Source organism: Garra rufa, chromosome 2 (assembly GCF_049309525.1).
Source record: "Garra rufa chromosome 2, GarRuf1.0, whole genome shotgun sequence".
Lineage (NCBI taxonomy): Eukaryota > Metazoa > Chordata > Actinopteri > Cypriniformes > Cyprinidae > Garra > Garra rufa.
In genome coordinates this window covers 29,675,313-29,694,385 of record NC_133362.1, presented here as the reverse complement: position 1 = coordinate 29,694,385, position 19,073 = coordinate 29,675,313, and the positions used below count along the sequence as shown (strand labels likewise).

General features: G+C 37.4%; 1 protein-coding gene across 1 annotated transcript in view; it reads right to left on the bottom strand.

The window, feature by feature from the left end:
- The window catches only part of rab11fip2 (RAB11 family interacting protein 2 (class I)), a 25,190-nt gene extending 8,642 nt beyond the window's left edge, over positions 1-16,548 (bottom strand). The window contains exons 1-5 of the mRNA XM_073834068.1: positions 16,385-16,548; positions 14,373-14,973; positions 6,537-6,943; positions 5,069-5,417; positions 1,287-1,386 (exon numbers count right to left, since the gene is read on the bottom strand). Coding sequence (XP_073690169.1) covers positions 1,287-1,386; positions 5,069-5,417; positions 6,537-6,943; positions 14,373-14,725 — 1,209 coding nt within the window. The 5' untranslated portion in view covers positions 14,726-14,973; positions 16,385-16,548. The remainder of the gene's footprint in view (positions 1-1,286; positions 1,387-5,068; positions 5,418-6,536; positions 6,944-14,372; positions 14,974-16,384) is intronic.
- Between the last annotated feature and the right edge of the window lie 2,525 nt (positions 16,549-19,073).

The window sequence follows — 19,073 nt, the reverse complement described above, 5'->3', positions numbered from 1 at the left end:
AAGAATCATGTGACACTAAAGACTGGTGCTGAAAATTTAGCTTTGATCACAGAAATAAATACATTTTAAAATTTTTAAATATATTCAAATAGAAAAGTCATTTTAAATAGTTAAATTCTTTCGAAATGTTACTGTTTTTGCTGTACTTTGGATCAAATAAATGCAAAAATCTTATTGTTCAGAAACGTTTGACTGGTAGTGTATTTCAGTGTGCTTGTTGAGTTAAGTGATTGGTAATGCTAGTCAACCGACAAAAACTCTCTGGCAAATATAGACAGCGACAGCGAACACTAAATCAAAGGAAGATTTTGAGAAAGCGATGCTGCATGAATGGCAAAACCACCAGGGCACAAGCTAGCGGGGGCAGGAAAAGAGCCCAGGAAATGACCATGAACTGGCAAGCAGCTGATGAGCAGATTTAGGCAATCAGGAGTGTGGGAGAGATAAGACTTCCACTTGGCATTCTTCAGTTGTCTCATTATGGGCACTAATGAGGGCCTTTGCGTTGAAAATCTAAAACTCCAAGTCCTTTGAAATGCCTCGGCCGGCTCTCTCCCCCCCCCCCCATCCTTTAATTAAGGCCTTAGAGTGCCAGAGACACTATTTCACGGATGCAGTGTTAACATAACCTCAAAAATGGGTGAGGAAAGCCATTTTCAGCAACGCGTCTCCAGTTTCAACATCACTTCAGCGGCTATTCTCACACAGCAGGCAACAAACGTCGCGTTGCTCCACGCTGGACACGATGACGATCGCAATCAGTATAATTATGACAAAGTGAGAGAGGGCCCCTTTCCACGTTTAACGCTGACCACGCTTTGACCTATGGTGTAAAATTAGACCAGTGACAAATTGCGTATTATTAATGATTAGATTTCCAATTATTGAGTGAGAGAACATACTGTCCGAGATGGCTCGCTAACGAAATGGAAGCGCACTAATAACATCACACTACTTCAAATTACACGCAGATCAAAGACGATGACCACCCATTTCAGCTGTTAATTAGATAAACGGCCCTCCAAGCAGAGCGCCACAAGTGATACTCAGTCAGAGATCAGCATCGACGACTTCCATGTATAATAGGGCTTCCATGTATAATAAATGACCAATTAAAACTTTGGGCAAGTTTTGAAAACTTATGAGAAATGTGGTCAAACTGTGTCTGGACAGACTGGACAGTGACAACGTGAAAATACACCCTTGTTTAGAACAGAAATGAACAATAATATTCTTATATTTAGTGTGCTCAGATTTATGTGTGTAACAATAGTGAATAAACTTACATGTTGTCTTCCACTCTTCATGCCGCGTTTCTTTTCGGGAGAGGTTTTGAGTTTCTGAGTAAGGTCCTCATTACTAGTAGGTTTTCTCATGTTGTCACTGCTACACAGAAAAAAGAAAACTGTTACTCCAAAAAATACATTAGATGCACTTCCTCCATTTAATATTCAAATAAATTTAACAAGCACTATCATGAAACATCACATTCTTTAATGCAACTGCTACTTGCCTGCAATTTCAATAAAAATGTTTGAGCTGACTTTTACTTAGGGTCAGGAAATGGTTTGAAACCCCTCACATGCAAACAAGTCTGCTTTTCATTTCTTAACAATCGGTCACTAACCACAACAAAGGCATTACAGCCAGTTACTGCATTCAGCAAGTGGGCGGTGTGACCAAAATCTTTTATCACAGTATGAGCAATTTTATACCACAGTAACGGTATACGTATATCTTTAAACGTTTAAAAAAAAACTGAGGTGGAAAGTTTTTGAAAGAAGTCTATTATGCTCACCAAGCCTACATTTATTTTATTAAAAATCCTGTAAAAACTAATATTGTGGCAGCTTATTACAATTTAAAATAACTGTTTTCTATTTCAATATAATTTAAAATGTTATTTATTCCTGTGATGGCAAAGCTCAATTTTAAGCTTCATTACTCCAGTGTCACATTGCCCTTCAGAAATCATTCTTATACGCTGATTTGGTGCTCAAGAAACATTCATAATATTATGTTAAAAACAGTCGTGTTGCTTAATATTTTTGTGGAAACTATGGTATATTTGCTTTGACTCTTTGATGAGTATTAAGTTTTAAAAAACAGCATTTAAAATATGAATCCTTTGCATTTTAGCGTTGTCTGTACTGTCACTTTTTAATTTAATGTGTCCTTATTGTTATAATCTGACTAACCCCAAACTTTTGAATAGTAGTGTATATTATATGCATGGGCGACATTTGACTCTTGAGTCAGGGGGGGCAAGAAAAAAAAATCAGATGTAAGCATTAAAACAGTGCCCTACGGTATTGCAGCACATCAAAGCAGTCAATTAAAGCGCTGCACTTCAGCCCGTGCTGATGGGCCCTGACTTTTTTTTACACCCCAGGGCTACGGCTTCGGGCCAATTTTCACGTCATAGTTCAGACCGGGCCGGCATCGGGCCTGTTTTAGGCTTCTCCTTATTTTCATAATTTAGACATCCATCAATTATGGTGAAGAAAAAAAAAATGCCGCGCTGGTGGAAACAACACGAAACTTCACTTTCGCTTTCACTTTTGAGACTGACTCAGACACCGTTTAGTGTGCTTTAGCGCAGCTGAATCCGCGTTCAAGCGCACACAATAGGCTAAAACTCGCCCCAAGCACCGGCAAAAATAAATAACAATGAATGTGTCGAGGAAAGAGTAAGGACATAAATTAATTATTTATTAATTAATTTGTGTATTCTGAGTCAGTGTCGCAAAGATCCTGACTCGCAATCTCCTTTTTGGACGCGCCTTTAGAGAGAAATTCATCTTTATGGATTACATGAAAGAGTTTGTGCTTTTGATTTGTTTTATTTCGTTAAGTAATAATTTAAAGCTTTCTATAAATGTATTTATTATGTCTGTGAGGCATGCATTTCGCTTAATTTTGTTAAGCACTCCTGTTCAAGAACCAGACGGCAGAAAGCCATATAATATATATTTAACGAATAAAAAAATGCTCCAAGCGTTTTTCTAAATTAGCTAAATAAAAAACGAAACTAAATATAAACATTTTGCCATTACATACAAAACTGAACTATTTTATAGCTGAAACAGTAAGTTGTTTTGGGAGAAGGGGAAAATATATTTTTATCCCGTCTATTGCTTCACCGTTATTTCGAGAATAAACCCAGCGTAAATATGCAAATGTCACTCCCAAAACATATCAGCTTGCATGTGCCGAAAAACGAAAGTTTCATACAAATTCTAAATGGATTATAGCCTGGAAAGTGCAAAGCACGCTCCCCTTATTATCACTAAAAGTTCATAGAGATCTCACAAAATTCCGTTATAATTAATAAAGCTCTCTAAACTACACAATTAATATTTTATTTACATCGCGTCTACACTCATAAGATGATTCACGAGCGCACAAAACGGCACTTAATAAAAACCGATCAGGCGCTTTCAGCAGTGAGTGAATTCTGACAAGTGTTTCTAATTGTTCGGAAACAACAGATATGTCTGTGATTGGCTACATTGCTCAACGCTGCAAAAACACGTTGGATAGTTTGCCAGATCTTCAATTGCTTTGCTTTCGTTTGAGGGTTATATAGCACCGTCTAGTTCCCAAGTACAACCGAGCCTAAGCTTGGCTAAAGCAGTTGCAGCGGGGCTGTCAAGGATTCCATGACTAACCACAGGGGGGGCAACTGCCCCCCCTTGCCCCCCCCTAATGTCGCCCATGATTATATGCAATGTAATAATGTCTATAAGACAATCTAGTGGCATAAATATATTTATAAAATTATTATTATTATTCAAAATTCCAAAGTACTTTTTATAAAAGATCAAATTATTTTAATAAAAAAATACATACCAAATGATCTACACTGACAATGCAACACTTTTTTTCATATAGACGTTGAATTTCTTTGTAATCATAACAGGAAATTTGGAAATTCAACCGGCTGACACATTTGTTCCACCCATACCACAGCCATCAAAGACCACTGCAACTTGCAAAAAAAAAAAAAATGCTGACATGGGCGTACTGTTTTGAGTAGTCTTTCATTCCTTTCATGACAATACATTGTGAATGGATGGGGCCCATTAAGGATGCTGGTTATCAAAAAGTTAGTTTATGTATAATGATGCAAAGATCACACATCTTTATATACTAGCTAGACAATATTAAGCAGGTTTGTTAAATATCTTTTTAGCTAACCTGTGACCCCTGGAAGACCTGTGATCTAAGATGAGAGAGTAATCAGAGAGGATGAACGGCTTGGTAGGCTACGGCCAGGTAAATTGTTAATTGAATGGTCTATCTCTCGTTCAGATCTCATTACTGTGGCTTGGTCAGGACCCTGTAGTCTGAGTTGGGCCTAATGACATTGATAAGGTCTTCCTAATGACAGACTTTCTCTGATAAACACTAAGTGCTTGACTGTCCTCATCTAACTCCATTGAGAAAAGAGCAGAGGTTGGAAATGACAGGCAAAAGTACATTCATGAAGACACATTCATGAATTAATAATATTATTATATATTACATAAAACAATATTGAATATAATACTTAAACATTTAAATTACATATATATTAACCCAACCTAATTTTGATCTTGTTTACTTTTCTTCATTAAAGGGTTAGTTCACACAAAAATGAAAATTCTGTCATTAATTACTCACCCTCATGCTGTTCCAAACCTGTAAGATCGTAATTTTACGAAGCTACGAACATAATTTTTGTGCACAAAGAAAACAAAAATAACTTTGCAAAATTACCACTGAACCACTGATTTCACATAGACTATTTTAACAATGTCCTTACTACCTTTTTGGGTCTTGATAGTGAAAGGCCCTTGCTTTCTATGGAGGGTCAGAGAGCTCTCAGATTTCCTAAAAAATATCTTTTATAAGGTCTTACAGGTTTGGAACAACATGAGGGTGAGTAATTAATGACAAAATTTACAGTTTTAGAACTGTCCCTTTAAACTTTAAATTGCTTCACTGCTAAATGCTAATGGAATTTGACCTAGATGTAATGTATAAAAGGCAATAACAAAATGGCTAGTCTTAAAACTAGTCTTACCTGGATTTGTAGTGTGAGAGGAAAGGGTTGGTTTCACTTGAGGTTTCACTGGTAAAGGGGTTTGGAGATCGCAGGTCTCCAGAGCTTCCCGTTCGTGTTCCAGCAGCCGTTTTCTTTCCTTCCTTCTTCCCAGTCACTCTGCCCAGAAGACCAACCTTCTCCTTCTTCTCTTTCTTCTCTGCACCCCACAGCATCCCCTGATCTCCCTCGAAGGGATTGCGGTTGCGTGGGAGAGTGGCGAATTTCTGGGGCATGTTGTCTCCGATGTCGGAGAAGGGGTCACATGGAACGTCACTGGTTGGGCAACCAAATCCATCGCTCTGAGAGTGCCTGTGAGATGCAGCGACCCCTGTGGATGAGAAAGACAGAACACTTAGCGCTTCTCCATAGAGCGCTGCAGGAGTGAGGAATTTTTGTAGGCCGACACTTGGAGACGAGTTAGCATCTTAGCATTTCCACCAGTTCCATCATTATCAAGTCAATGGGTTCTTGGTTGCCTGAAATAATGTCTGTGGTAGTTTAGTTGCAGAATGAAAATTTCCTGTTAATTTACTTACCCGTATGTCATCTAAGATGTTCATGTCTTTCTTTCTTTAGTTAAAAACAAATGAAGGTTTTTGAGGAAAACATTCCAGGATTTTTCTCCATATAGTGGACTTTAATGAGGATCAACAGGTTGAAGGTCCAAAATGCAATATCTATGCAGCTTCAAATGGCTCTACACGATCCCAGCCAAGGAATAAGGGTCTTATCTAGCAAAACGATCTGCCATTTTCTAAGAAAAATACAATTTTATATACTTTTTAACGAGAAATGCTCGCCTTGCACTAGCTTGACCTCACACATTATGTAATCACACCTGTGTGATGTAGGCAGAAGTACTGAACCAGTGTTTACAAAGCGAACAAAAAAAGGTAAAACAACAATGTTGGTTGATTTTAAGGATGGAGACGAAAATTAAATGAGAGTTTTTCACCGTACCCTACCTTTTTTAACCAAAATACAGAGATGAAGAACTAACCACCAACCTAAGCTAGTGCAAGTTGAGCATTTACGATTAAAAAGTTTACATTTTTTATTTTTTTAGGAAAATGGGTGATTGTTTTGCTAGATAAGACCATTCTTTGGGTTTGGATCTTGTAGAGCCCTTTGAAGCTGCATTGAAACTGCAATTTGGACCTTCTACCCATTGATTCCCATTGAAGTCAATTATATGGAGAAAAATCAAGGAATGTTTTCCTCAAAAAAATTAACTTCTTTGCAACTGAAGAAAGAAAGACATGAACATCTTGGATGACATGGGTTTGAGTAAATTATGAGGAAATTTTCATTTTGGAAGTGAACTTCTCCTGGAAGATATTTTCACATTTCATTCTATGAAATAAAATACATCAGTAATACCCTCTTAGCCTTTACTTGCTAACTCACTAAGTGACTAAATTGGACTACAGAGGTTGTCTGTCCTCACCTTTCTCCTCAATGGAGTTCATGGAGTCGTGTTTGGGCCTGAAGTGTGTTCCTATCAGATCAGACATGGAGTGAGCAGCAGAAAGTCTCTGCGTCCCAGTGAGCAGCGAGCGTTTTGGCTTGGGTTCAGGTGCAGCCTGAGGGTGAGGACGCGGGTTCTGGTCTGGCAGAGAATCAGTCTCGCTCTGTCTGTGTGGAAGGATGGCGGAAGATGTGTCTGAAAAGGCACCGTCGTGCTTGCGACCCTTCATTTTTTCCTTAAGTTTGGAGAATGGCGATCTGGGTTTGTCTCGCATGGACAAGTCGAACATGCTGGCGGTCATGTTGTTCCGCATGAACTGGATACTGACTTGAATCTTGCCCCGGTCTTTCCTCTTCTTACCTGGCCTTGAGTCTAGCGTGTACCAGCTGACAAGAGAGAGACGGAAAGTATGAGACATACAGCAAAAACTTTGTCAGAAATACATAAACAAACACAACTGAACTGACAAGAATATGATAGACTGGAATACAACTTATTTTTCAAGCAAAAATCCAAAAGTCAGTGGAAAAATCTGTTTTTGTTGAGGGAATCAGGATGATGCTAACTTACTGTAATAAAGTACTGTGCTGTTTGTATATTCAAAGCGTATTTAAATTCCGAGCACAGCTGCTACAGAGCTACACATCTTTGGGCGCTGTGTCACGAGTGTGGTTGGCCTCTTAGGTGTTATTAAAAACAGCTAGGCTGGAGGTACATGCACCAGTAATTTGCAGATGTTCCAGTGTACCTTCACAGCTTGATAAAAACAAACAGGAGAAAACCGCACACTCTTTCACTTCTTCTTTTCTGTGAAACCCCCCTGGTGGGAAGACTCTCTTTCAGGCTTTGCTCTGTATGTATAATTCATACAAAAACGACATGGGGGCAATGTGTTTGTCTGGCCAGAAACCCAATTTCACTTCACACAAATCCACAGCATAGTCCATTTAGTCCATTTGAAAGCCTTCCCCCTTCCTGAGAATGCATATTATAGTAGGGATAAACATAATTCCCTGGTAACTGCAAAGGTTTGGGCCACATAAAGAATGTGAAGTAATACGCCCCCATCTAGGCCATTCCCCGGCTCCTGTTTATTTAACCTCTTGCTCTTTTTTTTCTGCTGGAAGTAATGTGATTGATGCAGTAACTGTGTGAAAAGGAGGTGGCATTTGCACAAATCTGGCCTTTGTTCATTGATGCTCACACCGGTATTTGGAGATTATGAAATGGACAATATTTCAGCAGAGACACATTAATCTCAAGAGTGGCTGAATATTGATGCTCCCGCAATTCAAGACACTTGGAGCAGGATCATTAATTTAGAAATGATGGTCGTGAACACTTATAGTGTAGGTATAACGCTAGACAGAGACTTTCTTTCAACACAGGGCCAACATTTTCAATGAGCAGATGCCATACATCATTTTCCAGTTACCACAGCCAAATATACGGTGAAAAACCATATTTACGAAATATATTTTTAATTAGAGATTTCTTTTTTTAATTGATGCCACTCAATATTAACCAATATTGCAAATTCTTTGTGCAGGTTCATTTTCACAGTTTTGTTTTGTATTTTTTGCAGCCAATGCAACATCCAAAGTTTCTTATTTCAAAATGCTAATTATTTTACCAAAATAAGAGGGACTGTACAAAATGGATGTCATTTTTACTTTAGCTGTGTTTTTTTGTTTCATGAAGGAAACACGATGCATTAAAAGCCGGGGGTGAAATTTTTTTGAATTTGGAGATAAGGTTAAATTTAACTGTTCAGGACAAACAAGGGACTCATGAACAACTATCAAACAACATAGTATTAAGAATCAAGTATGTATACTTTTGAACAGGGTCATTTTTATAAATTTAACTATGATATTATCTTCTGGACTCTTATTAAATGTCTTGTATGTGAAATATCTTATTCAGGTCAGTACTAAATAAAATAGCATGCATTTTGTATGATCCTTATTTTGATAAAATAATTAACATTTTGCAGATTCTGCAAGGTGTATGTAAACTTTTGACTTCAACTGTGAGTTGAAGTCATAATAAATTGTAAAATACTGAAATAGGTCAATTTAAAGACTTCACACTATAATAATAAACAGCATTTAAATACCTATTTTAGTATTTTACAATTTATTAAGACAGACCGGTAAAAAAAATTTGATACTGGCCTAACATGAAAATAATTATAGGTTTATCTTTATGCATCCATATGGTACCCCTAGATCTTAAATCTTTTATTTTAAAGGAAATGATTCCATCCAAGTGTGCTAAAATAATAACTACTTTATTAAAACCGGTAAACTAAGTAGAATGGGATTCATTTTTTTGTAAAAACATCACTCAGGCCCTTTCCTGACCTCAGCACTGATTAAAAAGACACTCTGTACACTCACAAACCAGCCCTCCAGAAATGCAGTTCAACACTTCCGACCTAGACACAGTTCTTTCATGCAAACACTACTGTAAACACTCCTTCAGTATCGGAACACGCTTCCCTCTGGGGTCGTCACAGGCTGCCATCTTGCTGAGTGCTCTTCTTCCATCATGGCACAGCTAGTGAATGGTGATTATGTTTCTTTCCAAGACCATCCACACACTGGGGAGCTTGTCGATCCGAGGGAAGAGGGTTTACCTGGTCTCAGGCCCAGTGAGGGAGCTCTGATCTGGGCATGTGGAGAGCCAGCCAGCCCCTGTTCTTCACATGGGAGTCAAGGCCAAGATAAATCTTCCTCTGCCTGGAACCACAATACTCCCACTCTGCGAGGGCCGCTGGGAACCACCGTACAATCAACAAACACAGGTGTGCGATAATTAGGGCCTGTCGACTCCAATGTCGAAACGGACTCTTGTACCTTTGCGTCAGTTAGAGGAAACCCTTGCATGAATAGAGTCAATGGGGACTGCTAACCCTGAGAGCCTTTCCAGAGGATGAGTTGGTAGAGTGATTTGTGTCAAGACTATCAACAGTGATGTTTGCAATTGGTTACAGCACACAACTTCCTCCCAAAGGTGTGATATCACAGGATTGCTACATAAACAATGCCTGCACTGATTGTGACATATTGCCAATGATTAGACGCTTTGAGGAAAAATAAGGATGCATCAATAATAACATTCTAGCGAATAAGCTGATAATTACTTTAATGCACAATGAAAGAGACTATGTATCTAATATCAACCTATAACTGATATGGTAGAGGTAATGTAATCATCTACAAATCCCCAGTGTTAAACGTACTTACATAGTAAAACTATTCTAAACTATTAACGTATTTTAAAAACTACAATTGTGACCCTGGACCACAAAACCAGTCTTAATCAGCACAGGCATATTTGTAATTATGATTAGTAATTTGTAATTTTTGATTAGTGATATGCATTGCTAAGAACTTCATCTGGACAACTTTAAAGGTGACTTTCTCAAAATGTATTTTTTTTTGCACCCCCAGATTTCAAATAGTTGTATCTCAGCTAAATATTGTCCTATTCCTGACAAACCATAAATCAGAGGACACTTATTTATTTTCAGCTTTCAGATGATGTTTAAATCTCAATTTCAAAAAATTGACCCTCATGACTGGTTTTGTGGTCCAGGGTCACATTTTAGTAACTGATTTGTGTCATTTGCCGCATTTAAAGGTCCCATATTGTCAAAATCGAAATTTCCTGGCTTTTTTCATGATAACTGAGGTCTAGGGGCTATGTAACTACCATATGAGTTTCAAAGCAGTCAATCCACAGTAAACTGCACACAGCCTGCTTAAAGTAGCTGTTTCTTTTCACGAGACGCTGTGACTTCCGCAAAGATGTGACGTCCGATCTACTCAGTCACCGCCTTCAGTCACCACCCCGAACACCAACCACTGTCCCACCCTCCTTTTGTCAAACCCAGACAACAACGCATCCATTTCATTGATGAGCAACAACAACACGAAAACAGTCGAGAAAACGCTGTTCAGTCCATGGATGTCAGGAAACTACATCATTGCACAGGCTTCCGAACAACGTTAATATAAGAGACCAGTGGCAGTCAACTTCAGCCTCTTTCACTCAGCGATTCCGGTAAATACATGGATAATGTGTCCCATGATTTGTTCCGGAGTTGTTTGATTTGGTTCATTCACAGTTGTTTTCCGGAATCTGTGCGTGCTTTACACACAACCCATAAAGACGTGACATAGGGTTGGGTCGATAGACGATGCCATCGTCCATCGCCGATGGCCGATAGGCATCGCGATGCTGAGCCGGCATCGCGATCCATCGCCCCGCCCCCGCCGCAGCAGCAACCCGCTCGCGAAAAACGCACACTTAAATCACACTATACAGCCAAATGAAATGCATGCTTTCAATTTCCGCATCTTTACTTACTTTACTATTATTATTATTATTATTATGAGGAAATAATAAGGAAGTTGGTAGCGATCACAATACAAATTACAGTGAACTCCAAACGAATTACACGAACTATGTTCGTTTACATTAATAAATGAGGCGGAAAAAGTGATTGGCAGGTGGTAATTTGTGTGTAACTTATCTTTATTTATTTATGGTTTGGTTTAGGGCTGCAACTAACGATTATTCGTAATAAAGAAAAAAAATCTGAAGAAAAACACACTATAACAAGCATAAAATACAGTGTTTCTGATATTTATTCTGCCGTGGCTGTGTTTAGTGTCCCGCCAACAGCAGCAGCATCAGCAGCAGCGAGCGCAAGTGCCTCCAGCAGAGTTCCGCGTTCAAATGCACGCAGTAGTGTTAAGCTGGTCGCAAAGCCCCGTGAATGAATGAGTTTTGTTTTTGATTTGAATTATTTCGTTTCATAATAGCCTAGTTAAGTAATAGTTTAAAGTAAATTTTACTCTTACCTTTATGAGCAAAAATTAAGTTTCACATGGCGCTGGCATCTCCATGTCGTGCAAATGCGCTTCTCCAAAAAGCTCTCCGCAAAATGATTAGATATGCGCCTATTAGTATATAGGATTTATCTAGGTTAAACGAATAAACTAATATTGTGATATGCTTTAAGGTTTTTTTTTTATATCTATGGATTTTAAATTGTGATGACTTGAGAAGGCTATAAATTGACCATTAACCGCTTGGTCGTTACTTTAAAAAACAAAAACTTGAATTTTACAAACAAAACATGTTCCAAATATATTTCTAAATTAACTTTATAAACTAAAGAAACGAAAATAAATGTCATTACTTCGCTATTAAAAACAGCAGCTGTGCAATGTGGAAGAGAAAGAGAAAGTCAGGTTCCAGTCGGACTCGGGCCAGTAATTCCGATGAGCTGTCGAGGTTGTTATGAATTTTTTGCAACGAATGTCTGTTTAATAGCATATTTAACACTTATTTAGGCTACTTTCTTATTTAAATGTATTCATTATTTGATTTATTTTAGCGTTTTGTAGGCTGCTTGTTCACTGACCGAATTGCTAAAATAAACACGCACGTTTGTTATTAATGTTTGAGCCTCATTTATTTTGATATATATAAAAACACCGCGCCACCTGCGGTAGTTGGTCCATTACCACCGCGGTGGTAAAAATCTGGTATTTTAAATCTAAATTTAACATTCAAGGACAGATGTTTCAGCACAATGAATGTTTTTGCGCTGAGGATTAATTGTCTCCCCGTCTGTTTTCCGGATGTTTGACGCTCATTCAGTAAACTTAACACAGACTGTCATAATGAACTTTTATGCATAAATGGAAATGGATTTTATCGATTAGCTGTTGCAGCCCTAGTTTGGTTATGGGTAAAACAAAGACCATGCGGGTCAGGTAGTGGAAATGGTAGGCTTCGTTATGAATTAATTATTTAACAACAGCCATCACCCCCCCCCCCCCCAACCCCCCGCCTATGACGACGATGCCATCGTCCATCGCGATGTTTCCCATTAGACATCGTACGATGCCGAATTGGTCGACATCGCCCAACCCTAACGTGACATTTGGATGTGAGATGTAATGCAACACGTACGATTCACTAAACCTAAACTAACCTGAACAAACTGTGCTTCAGCGCTGATAGTGAGGAACTGGCTCTGCCTGATCGCCGTTTCATTCCACTTTGCACGTATTTTTTCGTCGTGAAGAGTCGCATGATAACGTGTATCATCACAACAACACTGCCTTTATGGTTCTGGCTTTTGTTCACACAGCGCTCATTCCCGTAATTTTCCAGAATCAGCGCGCATTGTGAAAGGGGCTTTACTAAAGCAACAGTTATGTAGCTTACTGCATTCGGTGTTTGAAAAAGAAAAAACATTAATGATCATTCTGAATTATCCTGTTGAGTATCAGCAAGCTAGGCTCTCTCTATTGCTCTGAGCTCGCTTACAGCATACATGACGTAGTTAACTGTGGTTGGCCTGGCTGTGCATCACTCAGAAAACAACAGGCCAATCAGAAGAGAGGCTCATGAATATTAATTAGATGGGCCAAAATCGACCTGTTTTTGACAGAGCTCCTAAAAAAGGAGCTGTAAAAATATATTGAGATGGATTTTGGCACTTATACCGCAAATATATATTCTTAAGGACATCAACTAAAATAAACCTCCAGTAATGTGTACAATATGGGACCTTTAATAATGTCAGGAACTAAAGACGGTGACACTGCCCTTTCCACAACCAGCCATACTTGTTTCTTTTGTAATACTTATATAACCCACTGCTAGTTTGTACATGCCCAAAAAAGTGAAATCAGAAAATAAGAGTGACAGAGGCCATTGGCGATGCAACAAAGTTCAGAATCATTCAACTTTTTGCAAATGAAGTGCAACTTTCTGGTGCAACAGCCAATAGGAAAGAAGATGGTTGAGCTCATGTGATTGTTCTCCTCTCAGATAAACATTCGCAATAGAAAAAAGTTGTCTCTGCTTCTCATTAATGTTTGTTTGTATGTATGGATTTAATTTATATTTTTATTATATTTAGTCTTTTGCCTCCAAAATAAAAGTCACTGCTAGTGTGAACTTAGTTACAGCAAGTAGCCTATGTCACATCTGACAAGAACATTAGAGGAAGTCAAAAGACAGAAGAACACAAAATGATGCAGTTTCCAAGAACGAAACACACCTGCTAGTCACCAGGGCCTGACAAACAGAGAGGAAAAAATAATAGCACGCAGGATAATCATCCTCACTAGACCTGTTCATCTACCACAGGGTTGTGACTCAAACTACATGGAGTCAAAAGACCTTTATCTGAGTTTCATACCAGAACAAAACTGGCCTGCATGAGATGGTAATGCTATAGTAATGCAGAGCAATGGCATGTCCATAGACATTTAAAACTCAGACAACAGGTTTTAAAAACAAAGACAGGGTTACGTCAGAGGATTACTTCAAATGAAACTACATCACTAACTGTTACAGACGTTAAAAATAGGCCAGGTCGTTTCAAAACCTTCCATCATGTTATTTTTGGAGAATTTTGAAATGACTTGGCTTCAAAATGCTGACAAGCGTTAAACGCTAGGGTCTATGTAGGCTGATGTCAGAGCAAGACTTTGAGGACTGCTTTTATGTTAAATGTTTTGAGCCAAAAGCTATCATACATGAGGTACAAACAATCCAAATTTCTAGTTACAAAACAGAGAGAAGAAAGGACTGTGATTGCATAAATAATAAAAAAATGAACTGTAATACCAAAAGAGGAGAAGACTATCAGTGTCAGGTTCCTCTTTTAAGTTGCACTTCTGCTTATCTGAAAGAATGGCACCTGTGTATAGTTCAACAAGACTTTTGACAGATCCTTAAAAGATCAGCCATCAAAAACGAATAAAGTAACTCACTTACTCAGTTTTCCGCCGTTCCTTGTTGTCGAATATCTCATTTAAGTTGATGATTTTTTGGCCCAGAAATTTATCCAATCCAACCAGGGACCTGTGCATGACTGTGAGGCACAGCTCATAAACCTCTGGATTGCTTTCCATCAGCAGTCCTGGCAGTTCAAACGAAGCTTCTTCTTTCCACAACGGGCTGAGGGTCTTTTCTGCCACTGATGTGGAGTATTTCTCTTTGCCCAGCTGGATGATGGTGTAGGCATCGTTGGTGCCATTCTTGCCCTTTGGTTGCAGGTCTGTGGCTTGAAGAACAGTGGCTTGGACGTGAGTTGGAAACCACTTCTGTGACTGCTCGCCCAATGACATGATGACTTTAGGTGTAAAATTATGGATTTTGGTGTGTGAAATGTGAAGTGTATTACTTCAATTTGGCCTTGGCATTTTATTTAGCTTCTAATCATAGGAAATAGTCGATAAAAAGTGAAAGGTATGTTTAACAGCGTGGGGAGAACATATTTGTCATTTCAAAAGTCACGTCGATTAACAGTGCAGGTAATGATGTTGTTACACGCCACAAACACTCCACACATTCACCCCGCTCCAACTTAGGTCACCTAAACCAAAGAAAAAAAAAACATTAATATTAAAACTTAATTTCATATTACCAATGACACAGAAATTATTAATTTTAACTTAAATGAGTGACTTCAACAGTGCAACAAATTTAGAAAGGCAGAAAAAGTGACTCTTGCTTTCTGACTAGGTTCATTGTGGAGAACAGGGAGTCTGTAACTCAATGTTTTTATTGTTTATTGGCTATATGTATCTCACACTTATATATATTATTCATATAGTACAGATCAGACTCAGATGTAAACAACAGCATGGATTGCATGGTCAATGTACTACTGAATGTGTTGTTCTGCTAATCTATGTTGTCTTAACCACATAAAAAACATGTGGAAGCTGTTAAATCAAATAGAGAAGGACTTAGTAAGCTGGAAAGGGCACAATATTTTGACAAACTAAGTTAATAGGTGGTAAAGATACATACAAGCAGTATTAATTGAGATATTACTCTAATATTTCACCTACCTGACTGGAAATGATAAAAACAAACACAAATGTTGTCAAGATTCTTGCCCTGGAAATCCTGGTTCAGTTTGGCCAACCACAAACAACCTTTGTTTCTCAGATTTTTGCACTCTTTTCCTTGATTTGTTATAACTTTTGGCAGTCTACAGTACTCCAAATGTTTTTCCCCGTCTGACCAATTAGTACAGCCCAAAACATGACAATAATTGATCATTTTCAGCAGCAAAAATCAGCTAAATATGCAAGTTTCATTTGGTTCAGTGGCACTGTTTACGTTCAGTGCCGCCAATATAGCAGATTGATGGCGCGTTGTGAAAACACTCTATTGTTATTACAAACTACACTACTGGGATGGGCTGTAACTTCATCTGTCCATGTATTTAATGTGGTAATCAAATTTTCCAAAATATTACCTATGTCCCATCACCCTAATTTAATTTTAAAATGTGGAAACACTGCCATTCAGAAAAGAATAGAATATTAACTATTTAGCCTATACACCATGGCACTATAATTATTATTTTTTTTGCAAAGGAAAAGTTGTGAGGTTTATACTGTATATCAAATTAAATAAGAAAACCTGGTGATTCAAATAAACAACAGCTTTGTCATTCAACAGTGAATTTGTCATTCAACAGCGATTTTTTTTAATTATATAATAATAATAATAATAACAATAATAATTATTATTATTATTTAACATTTCATTTATGTATTTATTTATTTTCTTCTGTAAATCCTTTATATTTCAAAACACTGAGATTTACTACTTTTACTGTCACCGCAGGAAAATGGTCATGGGTTGAACTCGCCCAAAAACACTCCGCGGTCTCCCTTATTGAATTGAATGAGAAACACCACAGCTAGTTTTATCACCCACAGTTACTGCTGCTGTCAAACAGTCATACAGCACAAGGCTGTGATATTTACCTCTGAAGCATCTTTCTCGAACACAGCTAGCGACGCCACTGCATGTGGGATGACCGCTTATGTCGATCGTTATCAACTCTCTACATCTGTGGTGGATGAAAATGAGTACGTTGCTGTAGGCGACACTAATTCATCTTAAACAAATGTGTGGTATTCCACATCAGCCCTGCACTCGACTTCCTAGTTCCTCATTTCCGCCGATGTGGTCACGGGTCGAAGTGCAAACTCCTCCTCTGTTGCCGTGGAAACACAGGATTTGATCAGTGCGCGCTCCTGGCGCTGTTCCTGGGATTCGAATGACTGTGAGGCTTATGAGAGTTTGAGCAGTTAGTTTCCTTTGTGATGTTAGTTTTTTGAGGAAAAATAATCCGTGGAGTAATAAACAGCTTGTTTGTAAAACAATGTAATGCTATACAATGTAATACAATAATTAAAACATAAACATCATAATTAGTTATATGCAGGATACTTTTTTTAATAAATTGGATAATGTTTCATATAGATATCCTTTTACATTAAAGTACCTAATCAGTAGCATTAGTTTTCATTTTTATTAGCAGGTCAGTCATCTGTAATAGCAATAGAATAAAAATAAAGAATATTAATGAAATATAATTATACACTACTAGTCAAACGTTTTTGAACAGTAAGATTTTGGGTGTTTTTTTTTTTAAAAGAAGCCTCTTCTGCTCACCAAGCCTGCATTTATTTGATCCAAAGTACAGCAAAAACAGTACAATTTTGAAATATTTTTACTATTTAAAATAACTGTTTTCTATTTGAATATGTTTTAAAATTGAATTTATTCCTGTGATTTCAACGCTGATTTTTTAGCATCATTATTCCAGTCACATGATCCTTCAGAAATTATTCTAATATTCTGATTTACTGCTCAAAAAAACATTTGTTATTATTTTTATTATTATGTTGAAAGCAGATGAGTAGATTGAGTTTTTTTTTTTTTTTTCAGGTTTGTCTGATGAATAGCATTTATCTGAAATAGAAATCTTTTGTAACTTCACTTTTAATCAATTTAAAGCATCCTTGCTAAATAAAAGTATTCATTTCTATAATTTCTTTCCCCAAACAAAATTATAATAACACAAATAAATAAATTTATACTGACTCCAAAGCTTTTGAACAGTGTATTTTGTTACAAAAGCTTTTTATTTCAGATAAATGCTGATCTTTGGATCTTTCTGTTCATCAAAGAATCCTAAAAAAAATTTACTCAACTGTTTTAAATATTGATAAAAATGATAATAAATCATTTATTTTTTCTTGAACAGCAAATCAGAATATTTGAAGGATTTCTGAAGGATCATATGATTGGAGTAATGATGCTGAAAATTTAGCTTTGATCACAGAAATAAATTAGACTTTAAAATATATTCAAATAGAAAGCAGTTATTTTAAATAGTAAAAATATTTCACAACATTACTGCTTTTGCTGTATTTTGGATCAAATAAATGCAGGCTTGGTAAGCAGAAGAGAATTCTTTAAAAAACATTAAAAATCTTACTGTTAAAAAACATTTGACTGGTAGTGTAAATAATTAATGCATCAGAAAGCTAATTACTTCAGAATAGTAACAGAATGGAAACATAGAATCCAATTTAACAAAAGCTGCATAAATTGTGGAAAACAAATAAAATGTAGAGGAAAGATCAAAATCAGCTCTCTGAAATACTGAATGGGGTCCATTCAGGCTATCTGGGATTCTTATAATGCCCACTCAATAAAGTCAATAAATGTCTATTGAAGGCTCTTGACAAAACTAAACCAACCGAACATGTTAACATACTGTCCGTAGATGTTTCTTGAGAGGGGACGTTGAGGAACTGATAAGAGATTAATTTAAATGAGTACAGACGTGTGTGTCATCCCAGTTGACAGGTACATCTTAACCAAACACACCTGCTCTTTCATTTTATTCTCTTTCTCTCTCCTTATCCCCATCAGCCTGCCATAACCGCAGAGTGTTGTGTACATACCAGAGTCAGAGGCATGAGTCTGGCACATTCGTCACACATAGATTATAACTCTTATCTGGAGTGTATCTCAGGATGAAAATGGGCCTGGTGTGGTGAAATATTAGGTCATATAAAATGCATTTAAGACAGCTTAAACAGAGGAGGGGCCCTTCCATGTGCCATTTCGAGTTAAGCCTTACTGCAAACACCGGGAAACAGCTGAGGAACCAGAGCGGAAGAATCTCCTTTCATGGACCAATGAAACAATGTTTAATATATGTATGTATATAGTGGTTCCTTTTTTGTATCACTCCATTGTGTATTTTTACACATCGTAGACAGATTATCTGTGTATTATTGGACTTTTTTCAGATACTCTTTCTGCAGGTTACATTGATATGCCAGTAGGTGGCGATATATCTTTATAACAAGTTCCGTCACATCTGTGACCCTGGCCAATTGGAGCACAGAAGCACCTTCATACATGATTTCAAATAAGCCAAAACTAAAGAATCACAATGGTATCAGTCCAGCTAGGTGAGATTTTACTATGGCGGAAATGTTTGTGGAAATATACAAATGATATTCCTGCATATGATGTTTACTTGAGGGACCAAATAAACACTATTTTACCTCAGTTCTCTTTGACAGCCCATACTGTCCTCTTCATGCAATTTAGATTTGTATCGACTGTCAGGTTTTCTTTCTTTTTTGA